The 23518-nt window shown below is 48.0% G+C and overlaps 1 protein-coding gene across 6 annotated transcripts in view; it reads right to left on the bottom strand.

Moving 5' to 3' along the window:
- Positions 1-23518, bottom strand: part of DNM1 (dynamin 1) — a 105007-nt gene that overhangs the window by 4045 nt on the left and 77444 nt on the right. For 3 of the 6 annotated variants that reach the window (XM_065419024.1, XM_065419025.1, XM_065419023.1), the window contains exons 16-21: positions 13471-13580; positions 12600-12711; positions 10862-10873; positions 7622-7792; positions 7106-7347; positions 6520-6738 (exon numbers count right to left, since the gene is read on the bottom strand). In XM_065419024.1, the coding sequence (XP_065275096.1) occupies positions 6520-6738; positions 7106-7347; positions 7622-7792; positions 10862-10873; positions 12600-12711; positions 13471-13580 (866 nt within the window). Of the gene's footprint in view, positions 1-2357; positions 2380-5117; positions 5127-6519; positions 6739-7105; positions 7348-7621; positions 7793-10861; positions 10874-12599; positions 12712-13470; positions 13581-23518 lie in introns of those variants that run through there. The other 3 variants (XM_065419027.1, XM_065419028.1, XM_065419026.1) reach the window with 2 other exon arrangements.

Below are 23518 nucleotides of genomic sequence, written 5' to 3'. Positions count from 1 at the left end.
CAGATGGGCCATACAACCCTACTAGAGTACACAGAATTGAAAGGGTAGCAGTAAAGCACATATAAAAAATATGCTTGTGTTCTTTGCTGATTGTGTACGATGTATAAAGATGGCCTCATGGAGGGTTTGGTTGTTGCTGTCTGCTTGTTTTGTTTTACTTTTTTGCAGATCTTGACTTCGCTCCTCTTTTCTAGAGGACTTTGGTAAGACGGTTAAAGGATCTGGATGCTGACATCATCAGAGGCTGAAAACTGCCTCCCAACAAGGGCCTCTGCCCATTGCCAATGTCTTCAGGAACAAGAGAGCAGTCAGGTGCTGGAGGCTGGGGGTTGGGAACAGCAGAGACCTTCATGAGCCTGTCATTATACACCACTAAATTCTGCTCCCTTGGCATCCACTGACAGAATTTCCACTGACTACAATGGGAGTGGAATTTAGCCCTAAAATGAGCAAGAGGAGGCATAAACCAAACAATTATTTTGTTTGCTTTGCACTTTGCCTTTTAAACCCTATTCAAGCCTAGCCCCTTATCATTTTGAGGACATCACAAAAATCAGGCTGAGAGGGGAAACACTTGGATTTATTCTCCTGAGCTGCAAAAAGTTGCTGCTATCTATAGTCAGGATCAAGAGGGTTACCCCCATAACACCACCATCCTACATTAGCTCTGATTTCCTTGGTGCTCTTTATAAACCAGACCAAGGGCAGAGAAAGCCTCGTAACAGCGAGTCCCAGAACAAAACACAGACAACACTCAACCCTCCTATCTGAGACCCTCTCCAAGATGACCATTTCTACTAGGGCTTCCAACGATGGCTGCAGCAGGCAGTGACTGGGGGAAGATGTTAGTTGCTCTGGCACGTCCGTACTGAGTCATCAGTGAGGAGGGCTGAGGATAAGAGATGAAGCTCTCCAAGCAAAACATTTACCACTGAACAGTCCCTGTGTTGGTTCTCTGTGTTGCAGCACATTTCAGCCCTCTGCCCAGCTATCTGCAGCAGTAACACAGTCACCATTCACTAGGAGACAGGAGCTGATTGTGAACTCTGAGGGCTTGACCCAGAGAGGCACCGAGCACCTGCAATTCCCTTTGACCTCAGTGGTAGCTGAAGGTGCTCTGTGCTTTGCATGATCAGGCCCAATGAATTCAATAGGAGCTGCAGTTGCTCAACACCTCTCAGAATCAGGCCCATCATGTAGAAAGATAACGCACATAAGGACAAGAGTGGGCCTCACAAAACATATCTGTCCCACCCCATAGTGTCCCAAAGCTGCTCCACTCTACCCTCTCTCCCTTTCTCTCATCAGCAAGGGCCAGTGGAGCTCAGGAAGGACAGGTAGATTCCATTCAGGTCAACATCCTTCTTCAAGTTACATCCTCCCCTGTTAGTATTTACTCAGATGGAAAGTTCAGCCGCTGAGTGTAAGGCCAGCACAGTACAGTATATACCTGGTGCTGGGCCACCTTGCTAATCTGGTGTTCAGCAAATATGCTGCTGCAAAGTGCAGGGAGAGAGCAAAAGAGAGAAGGAAAGACAGACAGAGGCCCTGGAGCACAGTGGTGAAGGTGGGACATGGATTGTGGCATACACCCCCTTTTGCATGGGAAGAGAGAGGGGACATTTGGATGGCAAAACAGGAGAACATCTAGGCTAGGGGATCAAGAGGAAAAAGGATGTTTATCTCTAACTGGGATCAGATGAAACAGGGGTGAATGGGGGAGCATTTAAGGGCAGGGTTACTCCATATTTGGGAGGACAGACGTCACTGATGGTAATGCCCCAGAACCTTGCCCTCCCTTCCATGGACACTAGATGGAGATGCAGGGACTACTTTGGGCAGACATGCTGAAATGTAAAACAAGAGTCTCAATCCACAGTTCCCCATCACGGTCTCAGGAGAGGCCATTAGAGCAGACAGAGAGATGGAAAAGACCTACAGTTCATTCAGTCCATCTCCCTGTCAGTGCAGGATTAAACAGGTTGAGAGAGACACGGCTCCCACCCTATCTCCCATGCTCCCTCCTCTCTCTCTCTCTCTTTCTCTCCCCTCACTCTGAACCCATACACTCAAGGGTGAGGTTTTCTTCTCTGATAATTTTCCTTTTTTTTAAACAGTTCCTGAGGCTTCTCCCAGCCTTCCCTCCTCCTGCAGCTCCAAGCAGCTGCTCCCTGTCTGATTGTCCAGCGTTCTGTTAAGACTCCTCCCTTCGTGGGCTGTTTGGACAAGGGGATCTGGTACAAGTAAAGAATCAGGTAGGAGAGGTGAGCAGCAGAGTGATGGGAATGGAGGAGGGGAGACACACTGACTCATGCATCGCAGGGAGAGAGTGCAGAACATACCGTGGCTGCCAGTCCTCAGGGGTCACTGATAGTGATTCTGAAAGACAACATGAAATCAACATGGCAGTTCAGACAGTTCAAAGCAGAGGCCACACAGACAGTCAGGAAGGTGAAACACACATACAGAGAATAAACTGACACTCTGTTTACAGGAGCACACCCTACACATTCACAGCCACTCCTACACAGGAAAGTGCACATCCCACACTTACGGACACACCTGTCCATACAGATGCATACATGCCAACAGAATTAAACATACACACCTAAACAAGAGTGCATGCATAGATATACACACATTTCTACACATGTACATAAAGATGTGCACACATCTATATAGGAGCATATGACCCTCACATGTGCACACAAAGAGGCATACAAACCCATAAGTACATTGTGATGTACGTGCACACACACAGCTGCATTCACACACTCACTAGCATATTCACATGGGCACACAAATAGGCTCTTATACACATACAAAGCTGGATCCACACTCAGACTCAAGACACATTGGAACATGCTCACATACTGACACAAGTGCCTATGTGCATTAAAGTACACTCACATGTGCTTAAACAAACATGCTAGCAGGCACAGGTCTCAGGATTGGGCTGGCTGGATGTCATGCCATATTTCACTGGAGATCCAGGCTTTCTAGTGATATTGCAACACTAACTTAATTTAACACATTTAATCAAAAGAAACACAGGCCAATGAGAAGTGGAAATCAGGAAGGGCTAAAGTGCAGTTCTGGGTCTTGAGTACCAGTCAGGAGAGGAGGAAACAAGGACATAGCTTAATAGATTTTAAGGCCAGAAGAGACCATTAGATCATCTAGTCTGACCTCCTATATAACTCAAGCCATAGAATTTAATCCAGTTACCTCTGTATTGATCCCAATAACTTCTGTTCAACTAATGCACATCTTCTAGAAAGGCAGCTCTATTTGACGATGATTCTCCTTGACAACAACTTTTTGAAATCTGTCCATTAGCCAGTTCTTAATCAATCTAGCATGTGCTTTATTGATATCACACAGTGCTAGTTTTATAATCAAAATCTCATGCTGCATAAGCCAAATGTCTTATAAATATCTAAGTATATTACATCTATGCAAGTTATCTTTATCAACCAAACTTATCTCAACAAAAAATGAAATCATGTTTGTTTGACAAGACCCATTTTCCACAAATGAGAATTTTGTGCACAGATCATAGATGCTCAGAGCACATGGCCTTCATTGCATGGGCAGAGGCTAATGAGTTGTTTCTAATGTACAGTATTTAGATAAAAAGCAACAGAGAGTCCTGTGGCACCTTTAAGACTAACAGATGTATTGGAGCATAAGCTTTCGTGGGTGAATGCCCACTTCGTCGGATGCATGGGCATCCGACGAAGTGGGCATTCACCCACGAAAGCTTATGTTCCAATACATCTGTTAGTCTTAAAGGTGCCACAGGACTCTCTGTTGCTTTTTACAGATCCAGACTAACACGGCTACCCCTCTGATACTTGAGTATTTAGATAAATAGTTCCCAAGGGTACAAGTAGCTGGTGAGTATGGACCTATACAGGAGACTGAAGAACCAACTGCTGAAGCTCCCCGACCAGGGACATAATCGAAGGGAAAGGATCCTGCTTCTTTGAAGACTTCCTGTTCAAGAAAATGAACGGTGAGGTATTTGTGTGTGACAGCACATGCATGAGTGAATGTCTGTATATGTCTGTGGGTATATGGGGCAGAGAACGCTCCAACATCACCAACCTTGAATCCAGATGTTCATACAAACCAGATGGAGATGAACACGAACATACATACAGCAGGCATATGCACACACATCCATGCAAGCATATATACACATGCACAAATACACCCAAGCATACATGTCAGATCCCATTTTCTCCCTGTACCAACTCCCACAACAAGGCCCACTCACGCTGTAAAGATAACAAGTTCCACTTCATACTCATATGGCATCCAGTGTAATCCATCCAGTGAGGGAAAGATGGGTATTAAAAGAAAAGCAACAATGGAGATGGTACCCGTTCACCCATGGCAGAAAGACCCAAGCCCAGGTGCCAGCGGGGAACTTTCTTATTCTATATACAGAAGAGGGAGAAAGGTTGCCATCTGAGTTCCCTGGTGAATGGAGAAACCCGAATGGCAAACAGGGTATAAGGCCATGGGAGGAGTCTATGAACAGCTGGAAGGATGGAGGAGTGGGGGAGAGAGATTGAGAGCGAGAGCATGAGTGAGCGTTGCTTCACTACACTCTTTGGAACCATCCCATTCCCATCCAAACCATGGCAATGAGTCAACACGGAACCATTTTCCCCCACTAGGGCCAGGGAGAGTGACCTGTTTAGTTAGACATTTCAAGTTTCCTTCCTCTAGTCCAATGTTGTTTTGTTCAGAACCTCTCTGATCCACATAGAGGGAATCAGCCATAAAAGCCTGTTACAAATGGGGCAGGGGTAGCAATGTAGGCTGGTGCAGAGGGGCAAAGAATCTCCCTAGAGGCAGGAGCTCAGCTCATTTCAGGCTGTTTGGAGGATCCTACCAGGATGGCCAGGGTATATAGAATATTTTTCATGAGTGAGGAAATGAAGCACAAGGTGTGAAAGGGAGATGAGAAGAAGAGAGAAATGTGGGAAACACACCAAAAAATGAACAGAAAAGGAGTGTCATGTGGGGAGGCAGCAGCACAAGAAGCAAGAGCCAAAACTACACAACTGAAGCATGCAGATATCCACAGGCACTACCAATGGTACTGCAAACCCCTGGAAGGGGACAGCAAGGCGCATGTGGCCGGGTCCCTGTGGGAGCAGCATTAAGGGGCAGAGGAAGGGCCAGGGCAGAGACATTGAGAAGGTAACATCATTTTCACACCAAAGAATCAATAAAAACCGAGCTGCATCCTCTTCAGACTCATCCATTCCTGTTCCTGTCCTGGGCTGGATACAGAACCTGTCAAAGAACTCCCTCTCTCTCTCTCTGAACAAGCAGCACCCACAGAGTCAAGGCATTATAACAGGAGAAGGACCAGGCAGCCTCTAACATATACCATCACCACCCATCAGAGACAAGGTGTTATCACAGGAGAGGGGGCTGGGAAGCTTTGACATACACTGTGAACACCTATCAGAAACAAGGTGTTGCAACAGAAGAGGGCCAGGCAGCCTTTGACATGCACAATCAGCACCCATCGGAAATGGGGCATTATCACAGGAGAGGGACTTCCTTACACCCACAGATGGGAAGTTCCTGGTTATCATTCATTTTACCATTCCATTTCTTTCCATTCCTCTGGCTGAGATCAAGAATCCAACACTGAAATGACCTTGGTTCCAGCCCAGCTTCTTCCTAAAGTTTCCTTACCAATGCACTTGTGGCTCATTCCAGAGTGTCAGAAGGATGCACAGGGTGACTATACCTGGGGGAGGACTCAGTCCTATAGAGCTTCCTTTTGGGAATGTGAAGTTGTAACATGTGGGCTCTATAGCTTGGAAAGTGCCCTGGACACTTGGAGTTAATTGTGGGGGTGATAAGCGTGCTCATAAGGGAAACCCACCTCCCAACCACTTGTTCTCATACTATACTCCTACACAGCTGACCACTGGTACCGGAAGCAGCAGCCAAGCTGGGTAGGAAAAGCATCCACATATCTTGGTTTAAGTCCCTCTCTTCCTCTCCTTGAAACCTCCTGTATCAGGAGAGGAGAAAGAGCTCATACACTGGGGCTCCCCTAACATGGTTCTCATTGCCATGAAACACATTCCCATGCCCACCCCCTATTCCGTCTCACTCCCAGCACTTTCGTTTCCCACTTGTGAGTACAGGTACCAGCACTGCTGCTTTGATTGGGATTATCATGTACAATGCTCTCTGACCCAAGGTCCCTCCTAAGGCCTAAATGCACTTTTTTGCGGGGAAGAGGATGTCCCTCTGTTTCAGACATCTGCCTCCGCACTGTCTCCCCGATAAAATGAAATGTCAACACTAGTACGACAAATAAAGGAACAAATCTGCTCAGTTGCAGAATTGATTCAAACACACAGAGAAAGGCTTCACCCATCCCAAATGGTCCATGGTAAGCTGAGAGGAAGGAGGCATTACCAAAGCTGCCACCTGAAACCCAGATCTCTCCCTCTGCACGAGTGTCTCAGGACTTACCTGGGGACACCAGGAGGAGCACGGTTTGGCCGAGATGGAACTTGAGGTGGGGGCCCAAAAGGATCAGGGGAGGCACCTGGCCTGGAGGGCACAGGGGGAGCACCACCCAGGGTGGGTCCACCAGCAGGAGGAGGTCCAGGAGCTGGACCTCGAGATACAGGCCTGGCTGGTGGAACAGCGGGAGCTCTCCTTTGTGGTGTAGGGCTGGACGTGGGAGACCTACCAAACAACCAAAGAGAAGTTCAACTGCAGCAACAGGCACGTACAGTAGCCCTCCAAACCCCGCAGTGCATTCAGCACCCTTCCAGCCCCCAAGTCACCTTCCATATCCCTTCAATCCTTCTGTTTGCCTTCAAGCCTCCTCCAACCTCCATATAACCTTCAAGGGTCTGGCAGCCTAATTCACCTACACAAGGCCCTAGAAGCTCCTATTTTATTTTCAAGGCCTCAGCAACCCTCATGTTAACTTCCAATACCCCAGAATCTTCAGCACCCATTAGCCTTCATATTCTAGGAGGAGGCCCCATCTAGCCCCTAAAGAGGCATCAGGCAGGTCCGTGGGGCACTACCCCTGAGCCTCTGGTACCTGCGTCCAGATGGTATGTTCTGCACCTGCAGCCAGGAGTCGTCCACCGGTGGGGGCGTAGGGGTGCTGATAGTGGTGGTGTTAATATCCCCGATGATGCTGAGTGCCTCTTTCAGGGCATGGTACATGCGCAGCATCTCATCACGCCGCTGGGCCTGCTCCGCTGACTCTTCCATGAGGCTGTTTTGGTCTCCACAGGAGTAGAGGTTTGCCAGCAACTCCGAGTGGATAAAATCCTTCGTCTGTAAGCAGAGCAGAAGAAACAGAAAATCACAGCCATCAAAGCCTCCGTCTGAATCATCTTTCCTGCAAAGCCCCTCTCTCTCTTTCCCCATCTCATTTATTCTGTCTCACATTCTCTCCTCCCCTTCTCTCTCTTTCACCTCTGTCCTGCTAGTCCACCCATATTTCTCTCTCTTTCCTCTTTTTTCCTTCTCTCCATGTCTTTCTCTCTTTCTTCTCTTATCTTTCTAGTTCTCCCACAGTTCCCAATGGGCTTAGCAGGGCGATATGTACATTGTTTATCATGAGATGCATGATGGTCTTAGGCATGAGGTCTCGGATGGTTTTGTTGACAATTCCCATGTAGGAGTCCACCAGGTTCCTGATTGTTTCCACTTGTCTCTCCAGTTGGGGGTCCATGGAGTGCATGAAACTGTCAGATCCATTTTCCTCTGTCTCATTTGCCTACAGAGGGAGGGCAAAAGGGAGAAGCAGCAGTTGGAAAGAGACAGATCAATTCTTTAATATCCCATAGGGACCAAAAAGCAAATGTGAGACGGCGAGGGAGACATGGGGGAACTTCATGCAGCAACATGGGATACAACTTGACTTTTCTTTGAGCCGTAATTCCCAATACAATACTCAGCTTGTATAACCAGGTAACCCTTCCCCAGCTCAATTTAGAGGAAGGGTCATGAATGTGAGTTCCATGTTAGTACCATTTTGTCCTACTTCAGTGCACTACAGTTGGTTATTGGAGTAATGCAGAGCCAGTTTACTCACAAGTTGGTCTTTAGTAGCACGCTGCCCTCCTTAAATTGTTGTCACCAGCTACCATGCATGTGAACAAAAGTGTACCCAGTATGTGTGCACAAAGTGATCTCCAATGCACTAATGTGTGTGGAGGGGAATAAACACCAACATACCAGTGTTTGTGCCGGGTGAATGAACATAAATGCATCAGTGTGTATGTAAGAGTAGGTGAATATAAAATGCACTGCAAACACAATATAATTGCATACATGTGTGCGTGTGTGCGCGCACATCTGTATGTATTCATGCTTACATCTTATGACTCAGAATGCCTAAGTGGACTGATTCACAGTGACTAGGATGGCAACCTTCGAGAGAGGCGTTAGTTAGATTCTAGTTCTATCAGCCAGCTCAGACTGACTCTCAAATTGCCCTCATATGCAGGATTGGGGTGTGAGGATGCAATTTATACAGCTCTTTAGCACCGCTTAGTGTCTATCTATCCATATAGGTACCTAATGTGCTAATCACTGGAGTTTCTGGGTGCTAATGGTGATTATAGGAACAGTGATAGTTTCAAGAAAAGTGTACTCAGTCTTGCAGTCGCTGTGTGAGGGCACCATTTGCAGCTGATATGAAGAAGGAGAAAATGAAGAGGGTAGCTGGCTTGCGGGCAGGAAGAAATGACCCCTAATGAAAATGTGAGTGAACACCCTGCCCCGACTGGCTGCTATGCCAAGTCTCTGCCTTGAGGAGTTAGACCCTATTGGCCCAGTCCCTGAATTACAATAGGTGGAGTACTCAAATGCGGCACCACAAGAAACAGTCAGGCCTCCCTTGACTGGGACAGGATCTCCAGGGTGGGAAACGTTTTAAAAATTGATGTATTTGGAATGGGATTTATTAATCAAGAGGGTAATGCAAGTTCTTCGTTCTGCTTGCCAAGTCATTTCCCTCAGGATTCCATACAGCGAATAGTCCATGTATTATAAAGATTGGTATTAATATTTTTAACATTAATACCTTACACATTTATAGTGGCTTTAATCTTAGAGGCTCCCAAAATGCTTTAGGAACTTTGAACCTGATCTTGCAACTCTTGGTCACGTCAGCAGTCCCTCATCACATAAGTAGTTCCATTGACTTCAGTGAGAGTACTCACATGTGACAAAGGGGGTTCAGTTTTTGTTGCTCTGCACCTGGTGTAGATACTGTGAATGTCCTGTGAAACCACTCGGATTTGGTAGCATTTTGCACCCACTTCACATTCACTTTGCAATCATGTAAATGACTATAAAATGTGCAGGGCAACGGAGAATCAAGACCTGGGTCCACAGGATTGAACCCTATATTATTCAATAGTTAAAGTTCTGTTGGGATTATTCACTATAAGAGGGATTGGCAACCTTTGTCACATGGCCCGTCAGGGAAATTCGCTGGCAGGCTGGGACGGTTTGTTTACCTGCAGCGTCCACAGGTTCGGCCGATCACAGGTCCCACTGGCCGCAGTTCGCTGTTCCAGGCCAATGGGGGTTGCGGGAAGCGGCGGCCAGCACATCCCTCAGCCCGCGCTGCTTCCCGCAGCCCCCATTGGCCTGGAATGGCGTACCACTGCCAGTGGCAGCTGCGATCGGCCGAACCTGCGGACGCTGCAGGTAAACAAACCGTCCCAGACCTCCAGCGGATTTCCCCGACAGGCTGCGAGCCAAAGGTTGCCGATCCCTGCACTATAACCTCCTGTTTTCACATGTTTATAATTTTCTGAAAAATTCTCCATTTGGGCTAAAATATTCCATGCCTGAGCTCAATTCAGCTCTAAGGATCAACAAACATTAATTAATCCTCACAACCTCTCTGTGAAGTAAGAGAGCCTCATTCCCATTATACAGGTAGGGAAACTGAGGCCCATAGAGATGAAGTTCTTTGCTCAAGGTCATATAACGAGTCAGTGGAACAGCTCAGGAAAAAAAAAACACGTCTTCTAACTCCAAGTCCTGTGCCTTAAACACGGGAACCTCTTTCTCCAAATTAAAGCACTTTGGAATCAAAGAAAGAAAGAAAGAAAAATCCTTGCACCCATAACTGAAATACAGCATACAGCTATCTCTAGAATTAAATTTGTTAACCAATAGTGCACAACAACACAATAACACACCTGCCAAGACTCATCCATTCCGAATTAATTCCAAAGCATGAAAGATTTTGCTGTGTGTGTTTCAATGTGCCATTTAAAATGTTACTCATCTTATTTTTAAATTTCCCTCACTCACACTGTCCCATTTTGATAGACTTGCAGCAGTTTAGGACATGAAGTGAAGCACAATATTGTCTCCAATTTGGGTGAAAACAATTAACCAAGAAAAGGGAAATTTTCTTTTGTTTTTTGTTTGAGCTTCAGCTGGATGGATCATATGTATCCCCAAAGGGATGGAAGGCTTCATGGTCTGAGAAACATGGGGTTAGGGAGCTGGAAATCAGATATGATAACTCAAAAAAAGAGGATAAAATGCCAAAAATAAAGTTCTGATGAGACTCAGAAATCAAATACCAAAGAGGGGGAATAAAAAGAGAAAAAGGAAAACCCAATCCAAGAACAGAAACAAACAGCAGATGATCTGACAGGAGGTGCAAAGACAGAGGGAGAACAAGTGATTGCCTCCCAGGAGATGATGACAAAGGGGGGAAAAAAGGAGAAAGAAACTGAAAAAGAAAATCAAGCAAATCAGAACTAGTTGATAAGAGCCCCCAAGGGGCAGTACAGGCAGAAGGGGTGTCACTTACTTTGTCCTTGTCCTGGCAGGTCAGTTTGAGCACAAAAAAACAAAACAAAAACAAAAACAAAAAAGTGACAAAAATAAAAAAAAACAGATTTTAGTTGGTCTCAGAGGCAGGAGAAGCATCTACTATAGCATTGAATGGAAATAAGACCAAACCCAATCAAAAACACAGGTCAAAGGGACTAAGTCACCTGAGCGGGTCATTAACTAAATTGAAATGATCAAAATGGAACCTCTGCAAAGGAAAATGGCTATTTAAGGTGGATGTCATGGGAAAGTTACTTATCTGCAATGGCTGCTCCTGTTACTCTTTCCTCACATGGGGTCTTGTGCCTAAGTGTTGGACAGGGATCACAACAGCCCCATAGCAGCACAAAATATTCCAAATCTTCCCATTGCCTCAACAATAGGTGAAGTCATTGGAAGTCCTTCCATTAACTTCAATGGCTTTGGATATGGCCCAACGTCTCCTTAGCCCTCAGTTCCTTTCCCACCAAATGGTTATAGGATAAAAAGTAACCAAGACAAAACAATCATCTTCAAGTCTAGCAGGGAAGGTGGATGAACCTCTACCAGAAACACAACTGTCTGAAAAAAATGACAGGTAAGTAATTTTCACTGCTCTAATAGATAAGTATTTATAATGACTTTTCCCACTGTCAGAGACTGAAAAGTTTCAGGGATGTCTCTTTAACTCTACAGGAGTGTACAGTATGGTATGTAATAATACTGCTGCTTTAAGGGTAATTTCAACACCGGTCATTAAAGGGCTGCAGGAAAATGTCAAGGAAACACAGTAGGTCATATCCTACATACACCTCTACCTTGATATAACGCTGTCTTCGGGAGCCAAAAAATCTTACCGCGTTATAGGTGAAACCGCGTTATATTGAACTTGCTTTGATCCACCGGAGTGCGCAGCCCCGCCCCCCCGGAGCACTGCTTTACTGCGTTATATCCAAATTCGTGTTATATCGGGTCGCGTTATATCGAGGTAGCAGTGTATTTAAGAGAAGGGACCTTTCTACTGTAGGGGAATAAGATATCAAACAAGCAAAATATAAGAAAACCCCTTCCTGATAGGAAAACACAGCTCTGGCAAAGCTGGTGGAGCTCCGAACTTGGCCATAGAGTAAAGGTACTGATGAGTAATAACACTGGCCAACATTATGCCTCTGTTTGGGAGTCTCTTGCCATCTAGGAGTGAGGTCGTTAAACAGTTTCAAATGATTGTGTTATTGGCCATTCCCTTCTTCTTTGTCCTGAAGCACAAGTCCCAAGGGCTATGGAAATGCCTTCAGCAAGGTGTGATTGTTACATTCGCCTTGCTCCTCCTATCTCCTCATCCCTCCTGAGCAGAGTTTATCACTGGAGACCTGAGCTACTTCCCCGGTCTGTCTGAGAAATCTCATGTATCTAGATTTACAGCCCATAGGGAGGATAGAAGCCAGAAGGGATTATCTTTGAGGTCCACCCCTTATCCCCCATTTGAAAGTTGCTAATGGTTATACCCTGTGCATCCTCACCAAGGGAAGAAGTACCACTTATCAGAGGAGGCTGAGGGCAAGAAGTTCAGCCTGCCTTCCAACTGTACCCTGCAGCAGGAGGTGATGGAGATAAGGTCCCTCACAATAGCGTCCTGTTTAACTCAAGGGGTGATAGTTCAGTGGTTGCTCCTAAGACACTCGTATGCCATCCTTTCTCATCCCCTGTTATTGCTGATAGCCAAGCCCCCAACCTACCCCAACACGCTCTGGGTACACTCCTGCACGCAGGAAGGAAGCCTTCCAGCTGTCCACCTCCTCCTGGGTCTCACACGCCAACTCCAGCTGCCGATAGTCTTTGTAAACGTTCCTAAAAAGTGAGATGTAAGACATGTTACTTCAACCTTCCCCAGATGGCAAAGCAACCACTTCTCCATCTCTGCCAATGTTCTAAAATCCTTAGTGTGTCTGCACATCAGTAACAAAGCAGACTATCCTCTCACTGCCTGCTAATATCCTCATGCCTCCCCTGCACCCCATGAAAAGGTGAGAGGGGGAATTAACTCTCCATTATTAACCCTAGCTTTCCTCACTCTAATCCCCGAGCAGACCCCAACCCTGTCCTGAAGAGACCACTCTTGGGAGGTGTGAGAGAAGACTGCCTTTTCAAACACATTCAATGCATTTCTTCACCTGATACTCTGGGCTCATGAATTCTTGGGACTAACTTTATTATCCAACTGAAAGAAACAAGAGGGGTTCAAATAGTTGCTGTCTGGCCCTGGCAAAGATCCCTGGGGATAGGCAGCCTGGCTAGTTGAAAGCTGGGATCACATTGCACAATGCACTGCAGCAAAGAAAGTAAGTGGCATGATTATAAGAGCTTAGGGAAGGATCCCAGAGTGTTTCCTTTTAAAAGGAATTTCTTTCTAATGACTGTCCTCTAAGGAGCTGTCCATCCTATCAGGACAACATTCCTGAGAGGCCCCCATCTCTCTACTCCCTCTCCTCTGTAACCTGCTATCCCATTCCAGGATGTCCCCAAAATACTGTACAGGGCTGAAGTTAGAGATGTGATTTAGGTCACGTCTAGGAAAGAGCTCAGCATGCTCTGGGGAAAAGACAGCACCTTTGTTCCGTATTGAAGAGAGCAAAGATGTGCTTGCTGGACATGAAGCCCTTCTCAACATCCCGCAGCTTCAGGTTATCCACTGGCAGCATGTACTTCTTCTCCTTCTCCTGAAAGAAGAAGATCAGCAACTGGTCACTCACTGCCACTGACCAAATCCTCATCTGGTGAAGGAGTCAGTCAGCTGTGGGATCCTCAGAGCCTCACTCCCCTATTCCCTCAAAAAGTCAATCAGCAATGGGGCCCTTACTGCTCAATTCCCCTAACCCTTCCAGGAGTCCGCCAGTAAGAGGGCCCTCACAATCCAGTCCCCACAACTTGACTGCCCTATCCCTTCTAGCAGTTATTCAGCAATGGGGCCCTCACAGGGCCGGCGCAACCCATTAGGCGACCTAGGCGGTTGCCTAGGTCGCTACAATTTGGGAGGCGGCGACCGCGGCGGTATTTCGGCGGCGGGACCTTCCGCCGCCTCTGTGGGGGGCGGCATTTCGGGGCTGGACCTTCCGCCGCCTAGGGCGGCAGAAAAGCTGGCGGCGCTCCTGGGCCCTCATAGCCCAATTCCCCCATCCTTTTCAGAAGTCAGTCAGCAAGGAGTCCCAACAGTCCAGCTCTATTATCATCTCAAGGAGTCAGTCATCAACAGGGTACTCAAAGCCCAATTCCCACAACCCCTCAAAGTGTCAGACAGCAACTGGGCACTCACAGCACAATTCTTCCATGCTCCCAAGAAGTCAGTCGGCAAGGGACCCCTCACAACCCGATTCCTCTATCCCATAAACCAGTCAGTCAGCAACTGAGTTCTCACAGACAAAATCTCCCACGCCCTCAATGAGCCAGTCAGTAATGGGGCCCTCATAGCACAATTCCCCCATCCTCTCAAGAAGCCAGTCAGCAGTGGAACTCTCACATCCCACTTCCTCCATTCCTTGAACAAGTCAGTCTGCAATGAGGCCCCCACACCCTGATTCCCCCATTTCCCTAAGATGTCAGTCAGTAACAGGACCCTCACAGCCTGATTTCCCCATCCTATAAAACAGTCACCCAGCAAATGGGCCCTCACTCACAGCCCAGTTCCCCATCCCCTCAAGAAGTCAGTCAGAAAGGGATTCCTCACAGTCTAGCCGCCAAAACTCAGCTCCTGCATCTCCGAAAGCAATCAATCAGCAAGAGGGTCTTCACAGCCTGACTCCCTCATTCCTTCAAGGAGTCAGTCAGCAAAGGGACCCTCACAGTCTGGCTCCACCATTCCCTCAAGGAGTCAGTCAGCAACAGCACCACCATAGCCTAGCTACCACAACACCTCAATAAGTCAGACAGCAACTGGGAATTCATATCCCAATTCCCTATTTCCCTTAACGAGTCAGTCAGCACAGCTGTCACAGCCCTGCTCCCCGCAAGGACTCTCAGTCGAATTCCTCATCCATTCAAGAAGTCAGTCAGCAAGGGCTCTCTTACACCCTTGCCCCACAACTTGATTCTCCCATCCCATAAAACAGTCATCAAAAGGAAAGGCCTTCACAGCCTGACTCCCCATCCCCTCAAGGAGTCAGTCAGCAAGAGGGCCCTCACAGTCCAGATTCATCATTGCCTCAAGGAGTCAATCAGCAACAGCAACACTACAGCCTACCTACCACTTCACCTCATTAAGTCAGACAACAACTGGGCACTCTCAGCCCAATTTCCCTATTTCCTTAAGGAGTCAGTCAGTAACAGGGCCTTCACAATCCAGCTCCCCCATCCACTCAAGGAGTCAGTCAGTAAGGGGCCCCCACAGCCCAATTCCTCCATCTCCTCAAGAAGGTACTCAGCAACAGGGCCTTCACAGCCCAGCTCTCCCATCACCTCAAGGACTCAGTCAGCAACGGTACCCACATCACTTCAAGGATTCAGTCAGCAATGGGGCATTCACAAGCCAATTCCCCATCCTCTCAAGGAATCAGTCAGCAACTGAGGACTCACAGCCCAATTCTTCCATGCCCTCACAAGGACTTGGTCAGCAATGGTGCCCTTATAGACTGACTCCCTGATCTCCTTAAGGAGTCAGCCAGCTATAGGGGCCTAACAGCTTATTCAGCCACCATATTGGGAGTCAGACAGCAATGGGGCCTTCACATCTCAGTTCCCCCATCCCCTCAAGGGAGTCAGTCAGCAACAGGGCTAGAGTGACTACTCATCCCTTATTTTAAGGGACCTTCTCTTATTTCCTTGAACTGCCCCTTAGGGTGACCACCCATCTCTTATTTTAAGATGTATTGAAATGTATTAAAACTGATAATAATGTGATGTGTCATTCCATATTCTTTATGAAAATATGCTTATGATATGAATATGACATAACTGAGATATACTTTATGCAAGATGGCTCGTGAGATATCATTGGAAAGGTTATGATGTACTGAATGTGATTATCCAATGTGTATGCCTGTGTCATTTCTGTATCTGAAGTTAGGAATATTGACTATGTATCTGTATTTCAACTATGCTACTTTGGGTGATGTCTACTGCTAACACTTCAGGTACAACAATGGAAAAGCTAGACAGGGCAGATGGCCAATCAGCGAGGACAATGGACGGTGAAATGCTTGGCCTTCCTGTGGACGCTCCATATTGCCACTGACTCATGGACACTGTGATACTACAGTGTCAGGTGGTCTTGTCACCTGATACTAAAACATTACCTGGGACTTCTTGTGACTTTCCACTGTAAGGGAAGGGGGGGTCAAGTTTGGGAAACAAAGGATTCCCACCTTATGTAAATCCTATTTAAGGGTGGGGAGGAAGGCAAACAGGACTCCTCCTCTCCATGGCCTGTCGGCCCAAGAAGAAAGACTGCACAAGGGAAGGCAAGGTGGGAGTCCAGACTGAGATGGGGTCCAGTCTGAAAAGGAATATAACTGGAACTCTGAACCACAGAAACTTTGCAAACTGCCTGCAACAATATCTAGGGTGAGAAATACTATTGGTAACCAATTTCTTTAGTGAAACCAGCTTAGTTTGCGTGTTTGATTTCATTTGCTTAGTAATCTGCTTTGTTCTGTTTGTTACCCCTTTTACCACTTAAAATCTGCCTTTTATAGTTAATAAAATTAGTTTTGTTTATTATTAAATCCAGTTTCTGTAATTTCTACCTGGGGGACTAAGAAGTGTGCACACCTCTCTCCACATTGAGGGAGGGGGCGAATTTCATAATATATCTTTGGGTCTGCACTCCAAGGGAAGTGGACATCTGAGTGCTGGAGCAAGTCCCTTAAGCTGAGTCTTCCCAGAGCTGATCTGCAGCTGGGTGTGGCCCTGCTTGCATGTGTGAGTTAGAAGAAGTTTTAAGAGCCTGGCTCAGCAAGACAGGTTAAAGAGGGCCCATGCTGGCAGAACAGGTAGACTCAATGGTATCTCAGTGCATCAGAGGGCTTCACAAGGGGTCCAACCCATCAAAAATAAGTACCATTTTAAACATTAAATTGATACTTATGATAATTACATTGTATACCTGAGGGCAGTAGAAATGTGCATTTGAGAAAAAAAATACATATGTGAAGGGAAATGGTGTTTCCTTACAATGCCCCTTAAAATAAAGCATTGTCCCTTATTTTTCATGTGGTTTTCCCTTATTTCCATCCAACAAAAGTGATCACCCACACAGCCTGATTCCCGCAGCCCCTCAAGTCAGTCAGGAACTGGGCACTAGTCACAACCCAATTCCCCCATACCTTCAAGAAGTCAGTCAACAATGGGACCCTCACAGCCCACCTCCTCTACTCCTTCAGTCAGTCAGCAAGGGAGCCCACGCAGCCCTATTCCCCCTGTCCCTCAAGGAGTCAATCAGCACTGGGGCTAGGGTTGCCAACTGTCTAATCACACAAACCCAAACACCCTTGCCCTGCCCCTTGCCCCGCCCCCTGCCCCGCCCTTCTCCGAGGCGCCCCTCCTCTCACTCCATCCCCCTACCCTCACTCACTTTCACCAGGCTGGGGCTGAGGTGCGGGAGGGGGTGAAGGGTGCAGGCTTCAGCCCGGTGGCGCTTACCTCAGGCGGCTCCCAGAAGCGACCAGCATGTCTGGCTCCTAGGCTTGGCCCACTGCCCCTGCCACAGGTACCGCCCCTGCAGCTTACATTGGCTGCAGTTCCTGGCCAATGGGAGCTGCAGAGTTGGTGCTCAAAGCAGGGGCAGCGCGAAAAGACCCCCCTGGCCGCCCCTGCGCCTAGGAGACAGAGGGACATGCTGGTCGCTTCCGGAAGCTACATGGAGTCAGTGCAGGTAGGGAGCCTGCCTTAGCCATGGTGCGCTGCCAACCGGACAGTTAGAGGCCTATTAAAATCTCCCAGATTGGTTTCAATAGCTACTGGGAGATGGATTCTGATCCCGGGAGACTCCAGGCCAATCTAGGATGGTTGGCACCCCTAACTGGGGCCCCTACCCCTCAATACCTCCATCCCATAAACAAGTCAGTCTGCTCTGGGGTCCTCAGAGCCCAGTTTCCCCATCACCTCAGGTTGTCATTCAGGAATGAGACCCACAAAGCCCCATATTCCATCCCCTCAAGGAGTCAGACAGCAACAGGGCTCTCACAGCCCAGTTCCCCCATCCCTTCAAGGAGTCAGTCAGCAATGGCACCCACACTGCCTAGCCCCCACATCACCTCAAGAAGTCAGTCAGCAAGGGAGCCCTCACAGTCTGATTCCCCTACCCCATAAGACAATCAGTGAGCAATGGCGCCCTGACAGCCTGATTCCCCTATCCCCTCCAGGGGCCAGTCAGCACCCAGGCCCTCTCAGTCTGACTCCATCATCTCTTCAAATAGTGATTGAGCAGGATGCCCACAGCTATAAACTGTCTACCTATCTAATCTGTCTAGGCATTTATATCACACTCAGTGCTGTATCTGTTCTGTGCACCCTCCCTCAAGTTTGTGTATTCAGCGCTGAGAGCCTTTCCCAGTGACCAGCCACGGTGGCTCCATTCCATTCTGCTCTCTACCATTCATGGCATGTGGCCGTTCTCACCACAGATACCTCGACTCCTGGTCTCATTATAGCATACTGCTATCTGCTTGTAAATGCCACCAGCCATCTGAGTTGGGGTTTTTATTCTTTGTTAAACCTGAGTTTAAACAAATCAAGTGAGATAAAGTGATGTGGTCATGAATGCAGGTTAAAAAGTCTTATTTTCATTATTAACCTTATTTTCAAGTTTCTGTGGAAAAGCCAATCATTTGACACAAAAGTTGATAGTTTCTCATAAGAATTAATGGAATTTAAACCACCTTCTGTCTTAGAAGATCTGACACACCTGATCCATCCTGCTACTTCATCCTACACTATGAAGGGCTCTTGTTAATTTTTAAATAATAGTAGTTACACAAAACACAGAGTGGGGTTCCAATGGCTCTTCTCTGGCACCAGGAGCCATTGTTGTTGGAGTGGTGTGGGATATTTGAGGGCCAGTTAAAGACCTTTTATACGGAAAATGACTAACAGCCATCATTGAAAATTCAAGCCAGTGTCCTTCTGACTACTCAAAACCCCAGGTGAAATGGGCGGCCGAACATGTGCGGAAAACCTTAAAAACTGAGGCCTAAATTTTCAAAAGTGATGAATGATTTTGGATGCCTCAATTTTGGGATGTCCAATTTGAGACACCTTTCGGGGAGCTGATTTTCAGAGGGGGAGGGCTACGAGCTTTCTGATTATCCTTTAAAGTGTCTCCAGTTAAGCAGCTAAAAAACAAGGCACCCAAAATTTAGGCCCCGATTTTTTCAGATTTAAGCTTAATTTTGAAATCTGTATTCAGAGCTGGATGAGGTTAGAAATCAGGGGATTTTTTGGCTTTAACCCTAAAAACTGAAGATCAGACTCTCCTCTCTCTTACTCAGGGGAAGATATGGAGTTTTTACTGGAGTTTATCTGGATTTACATCAATGTAACTGAGAGCTGAATTTGGCCAAGGGCCCTACTTGTAAGTGTACAGCTCTAGTCAGGTATTGCTATACCAAAAGTGATCAAGAGAGGGAGCCATTATACCAAACTCCTCACCTCGAAGCAGAGTGCAGATGTCTGAGACTACTCCAATAGAAATGTATTATGTATGTAACCGTTCCCCTTGTGTATGGGTTCTGGTGTGTACGTCATGCTTGCCTCGGCTGGAAACATGGAGAAATGTGATCCCTCACAGGGGAAAAGGGAATAGAAAAGGCAGGCAGGCTGCTAGCAGAGATCCCAAAATCTAACTGGAAAACACAAGGGCAGAGAAGCAACTGTAGATGGTGATGCTGCTGACACATTTCATAGGCAGATGGAATCAAAGCCCAAAGAAGATGATCTGACCATTATAATGGCCCTATAGGCCTTAGTCAGCTATCTCACTAAGTCCCATTCATTTCTAAGTATACTCCTCTACATGTCTCAGATCCCTAATGAAAAGGTCAAATGACATTATCTGTTACAATATAATGTAATGCTGGGAAAGATGTCCTGGAAACTGATGTTCTCTGGGATGGACAGAACAGGGACAGCTTGGGCAGCAACAGAGCTCCCGTACCCCTCCCACCACTGATCCAGAGGGACAAAGATAGAAATGGTATTCAGACCTCAATTCCCCTGTACTTTTTGCTAAAACTGCCAACCAAGGTGCCAGTTAGTCTTAATTGAGGGGGGTGAGTAATTCTGTGACACAGATGCCTATTGATTAGGAATCTGGCTGAGACCCATAAAGTCATTTCACATTCTGAAAATCACCTAACAGCTTCCAGATTGCAATAACTTTCAGCCACTACTGCTCCAGGTTGCAAATGAACTGGTGACTTAGAGGAGACAAACACCCATTGCTAAGCCCCCAGGCAAGTCAACCAGTCCTACTGCAATCTCTCCTGCTGAAGCTCCTTATACATCACCCATATGCAATCTCTGTGCTACCCAAGAAAGTAACTTCAATGTAGATGGCAGCTAAAGGAATAAGACCTAGAAAATGCTCCTCACATCTTTTTACAATGTCAGAAAAGTTTGGAGCTGGGTGCAAAAGAAGAAACATCTCATAGCAAAGAAATCAAGTGGTGAGAGCAACAGAATTCCCCAGGTTCTAGGACCTAGGTGATCAGAGGTGAAAGTAAGCCGGTGCGCCGTACCGGGGCAGACTGGCTTCCCCTGGCAGCAATTTAAAGGGCCTGGGGCTCCCAGCAGTGTCTGGAGCCCCGGGCCCTTTAAATTGCCACCAGAGCCCTGCTGCCAGAGCCCTGGGGAAGTGGTGGCAGGGCTCGGGCAGCGATTTAAAGGGCCCGGGAGTTACCGCCCCGGGCCCTTTAAATCATCCCCGGAGCCCTGGGGTAGCGGCAGCGGGGCTCCGGCGGCTATTTAAATGATCCAGGGCTGCGGCAGCCCCTACAGCCCTGGCCCTTAAAATAGCCGCCAGAGACCTGCCGCCGCCTCCCCAGGGCTCCGGCAGCAGGGCTCCGGGGACGATTTAAAGGGTCCAGGGCTCCAGTAGCCGCTACCGCCCCAGGCCATTTAAATTGTCCCCAGAGCCTGCCGGAGCCCTGGGGTAGCGGCAGCGGGGCTCCGGCGGCTATTTAAAGAGTCCGGGGCTGCAGCAGCCGCTACCGCCCGGCCCTTAAAATAGCTGCCGAAGCACCACCGCCGCTACCCCAGGGCTCCGGCAGCAGGGCTCCAGGGACGATTTAAAGGGCCTGGGGTGGTAGCGGCAGCCGGAGCCCCGAGCCCTTTAAATCACCGCCTGAGCCCCCGGCTGCCACCGCTACCCCGGGGCTCCAGCAGCATGACTCCGGGGACGATTTAAAGGGCTCGGGGCTCCCACTGCCGCTACCCTCTGGGTCCCTTTAAATCACCACCCGAGCCCCGCTGGTGGAGCCCTGGGGTAGCGGCGGCAGGGCTCTGGAGGTGATTTAAAAGGGCAGGGGCTCCTGGCTGCCGCTACTGCAGCAGAGCCCCGGGCCCTTTAAAGCTCCGCCAGAGGCCGGGGCCCCCTCCGATGGTGATTTAAAGTGCCCTGGGCTCCGCTGCGGTAGCAGCAGCTGGAGCCCCGGGCCCTTTAAATCACCCCCGGGGCTCCCAGGCACCTCTGCAGCTGGTAGCTCTGGGGGTGACTTAAAGGGCCTCTGCAGCTGGTAGCTCTGGGGGTGATTTAAAGGACCCGGGGCTCCCAGCTACTGCTACCACAGCCCCAGCCCCGGGCCCTTTAAATCCTGATTTAAAGCGCCCGGGGATTTAAAGGCCCTGCCTCTTCCGATAGAGGCCACGCCTCTTCCGATTGAGGCCCCGCCCCTTCCTAAGGACTCCAGAGTACCGGTAAATCCTTTAAATTACTTTCACCCCTGTAGGTGATGGTGTATGTGTGTCTTCACCCTGTACCCATTTTGTTTCCATCAAGGCCTTAGAGTTCTTCCCCTTCATCACATAGGTATTGCTTCTGTAATCTTCTAGCCTCTTCATGCTGTCACTTCCCACACCATTGCACTAGTGCCAGGATTTGCACTCAACAGTTTGATCTCCATTACACCAAGGTAAATCTAGAGTGTATTCAATGGTGTTAGGACCAAAACCTGGACCCACTACAGCTAATGGGAATTTGTCGTTGACATTAATGTGATCAGGATTTAGCACTTTCTCCAGATTTACACCAGTGAAACTGAGGTCAGATTTTGGACCCTTGACTCTAATGTGCTCTAGGAGCCATACACACATGTAAGGATTTATACTCCCAGTCTCTAAGTGCAGTAGGAGCCAATACATTAGCACCAGGCTTCACTCTCTTAAACTCAGAAGACAGTGAATTCCATCATATAGAATGCTAGTGCCAGGTTCCCAGGTTCTGGGGGCACTGCATCTATGCCCTGGAGCAATATTCAAACCAACATCCTCGAGGGGCAATTAGACCCAAATTGCTGCTCACTAGTGTAGGATTTTTCAGCTTTGGGGGTAATGAGAGCCATACAAGAGCTAGAGCACTGGTGCCAGGAGGTAAATCCCCAGGCTCTGGATTGCAGCATGATGCACACACACACATTCAGCCAGTGCTGCTCTGACCCGCCATCTCACCACACCGACACCCCATTCTCTCAAAAGTCCTAGCTCCACTCTTTCCATCTTCTCGGTTTTCACCCCAGCCTGTTTTATATCAATACTCTGACTTCATTTCCTGATTGTAGAGACAGGAAAGAGTGTAACGAGCTGCCGAGGGCTGAGCCGTTTAAAGTTTTGGCTGAGCCCTCTGCCCATATGTTAGCAATCAGGGAGTGTGTGGTGGCTGAGACATCCCAAGAGCAATGCAGCCAAAAGGGGGGGGGAGGGGCTCTCCCTCCAGCCTGATAGGCAAAAATCAGAGAGGGAGGACTAGGTGCCAGTACACCCTGGGATGGGGGAGGTGGCTTTGTTGAGCGTGGTTCAAAGATCTTGGCTTGATCCCAAAAGGCCTGTGTTGCTCATCAAACATCTCATTTTGGCGGCAAGGCAGATAGAGGATCATAGCAGAGGAGAGGCTGCCCTCTCAGCAGCAGAATATCTATCCCATGAAACACATGCATAGCCAAGGAATTATGCTGCAGCAGGCAAGGGGGAGGAGGTAACATTGTGGGCTGCAGGAAGCAGGACACTAAAGTGCAAATATAGGGAGAGAAGGGGTACTGGGGTGACAGGGTCTAATCAGGCCTGGTTAGTCTCACACCTTTTAAAGGACCATCATTCCTAATTATAATCACAATGCTTGCATGGAGAACCCTGAATGCAGCAGAACCAGTGTGGTCCACTTGCACGGGGGGAGGATAAGGAGAGTCTATGCAGGAGGCCTACACCCCATGTACACAGTAAAGCACAGCTCCATAGGGGTTGGGGGGAGGCACTGCCACAGAAAAGAGACTTGGGGGTGTAGTAAGATGAGGCCCTGAAACATAAGCTCTTGTGTCAGAGGCCCAGTCTGAGGCCTGAAGCCTGAACCAAAGTACTTCCAGGCATTGCTAAGCAAAAGCTGGGCTGTGAGCCAGAGGCAGGCCTCACTCACAGAAGTTGGCGAGAAGAGGGTTGTTAGAAGCAGGTGCATTCACAT

Source organism: Emys orbicularis, chromosome 18 (assembly GCF_028017835.1).
Source record: "Emys orbicularis isolate rEmyOrb1 chromosome 18, rEmyOrb1.hap1, whole genome shotgun sequence".
Lineage (NCBI taxonomy): Eukaryota > Metazoa > Chordata > Testudines > Emydidae > Emys > Emys orbicularis.
Note: the sequence above shows the minus strand (reverse complement) of the source record. Positions and strands in the feature narration are given on the sequence as shown.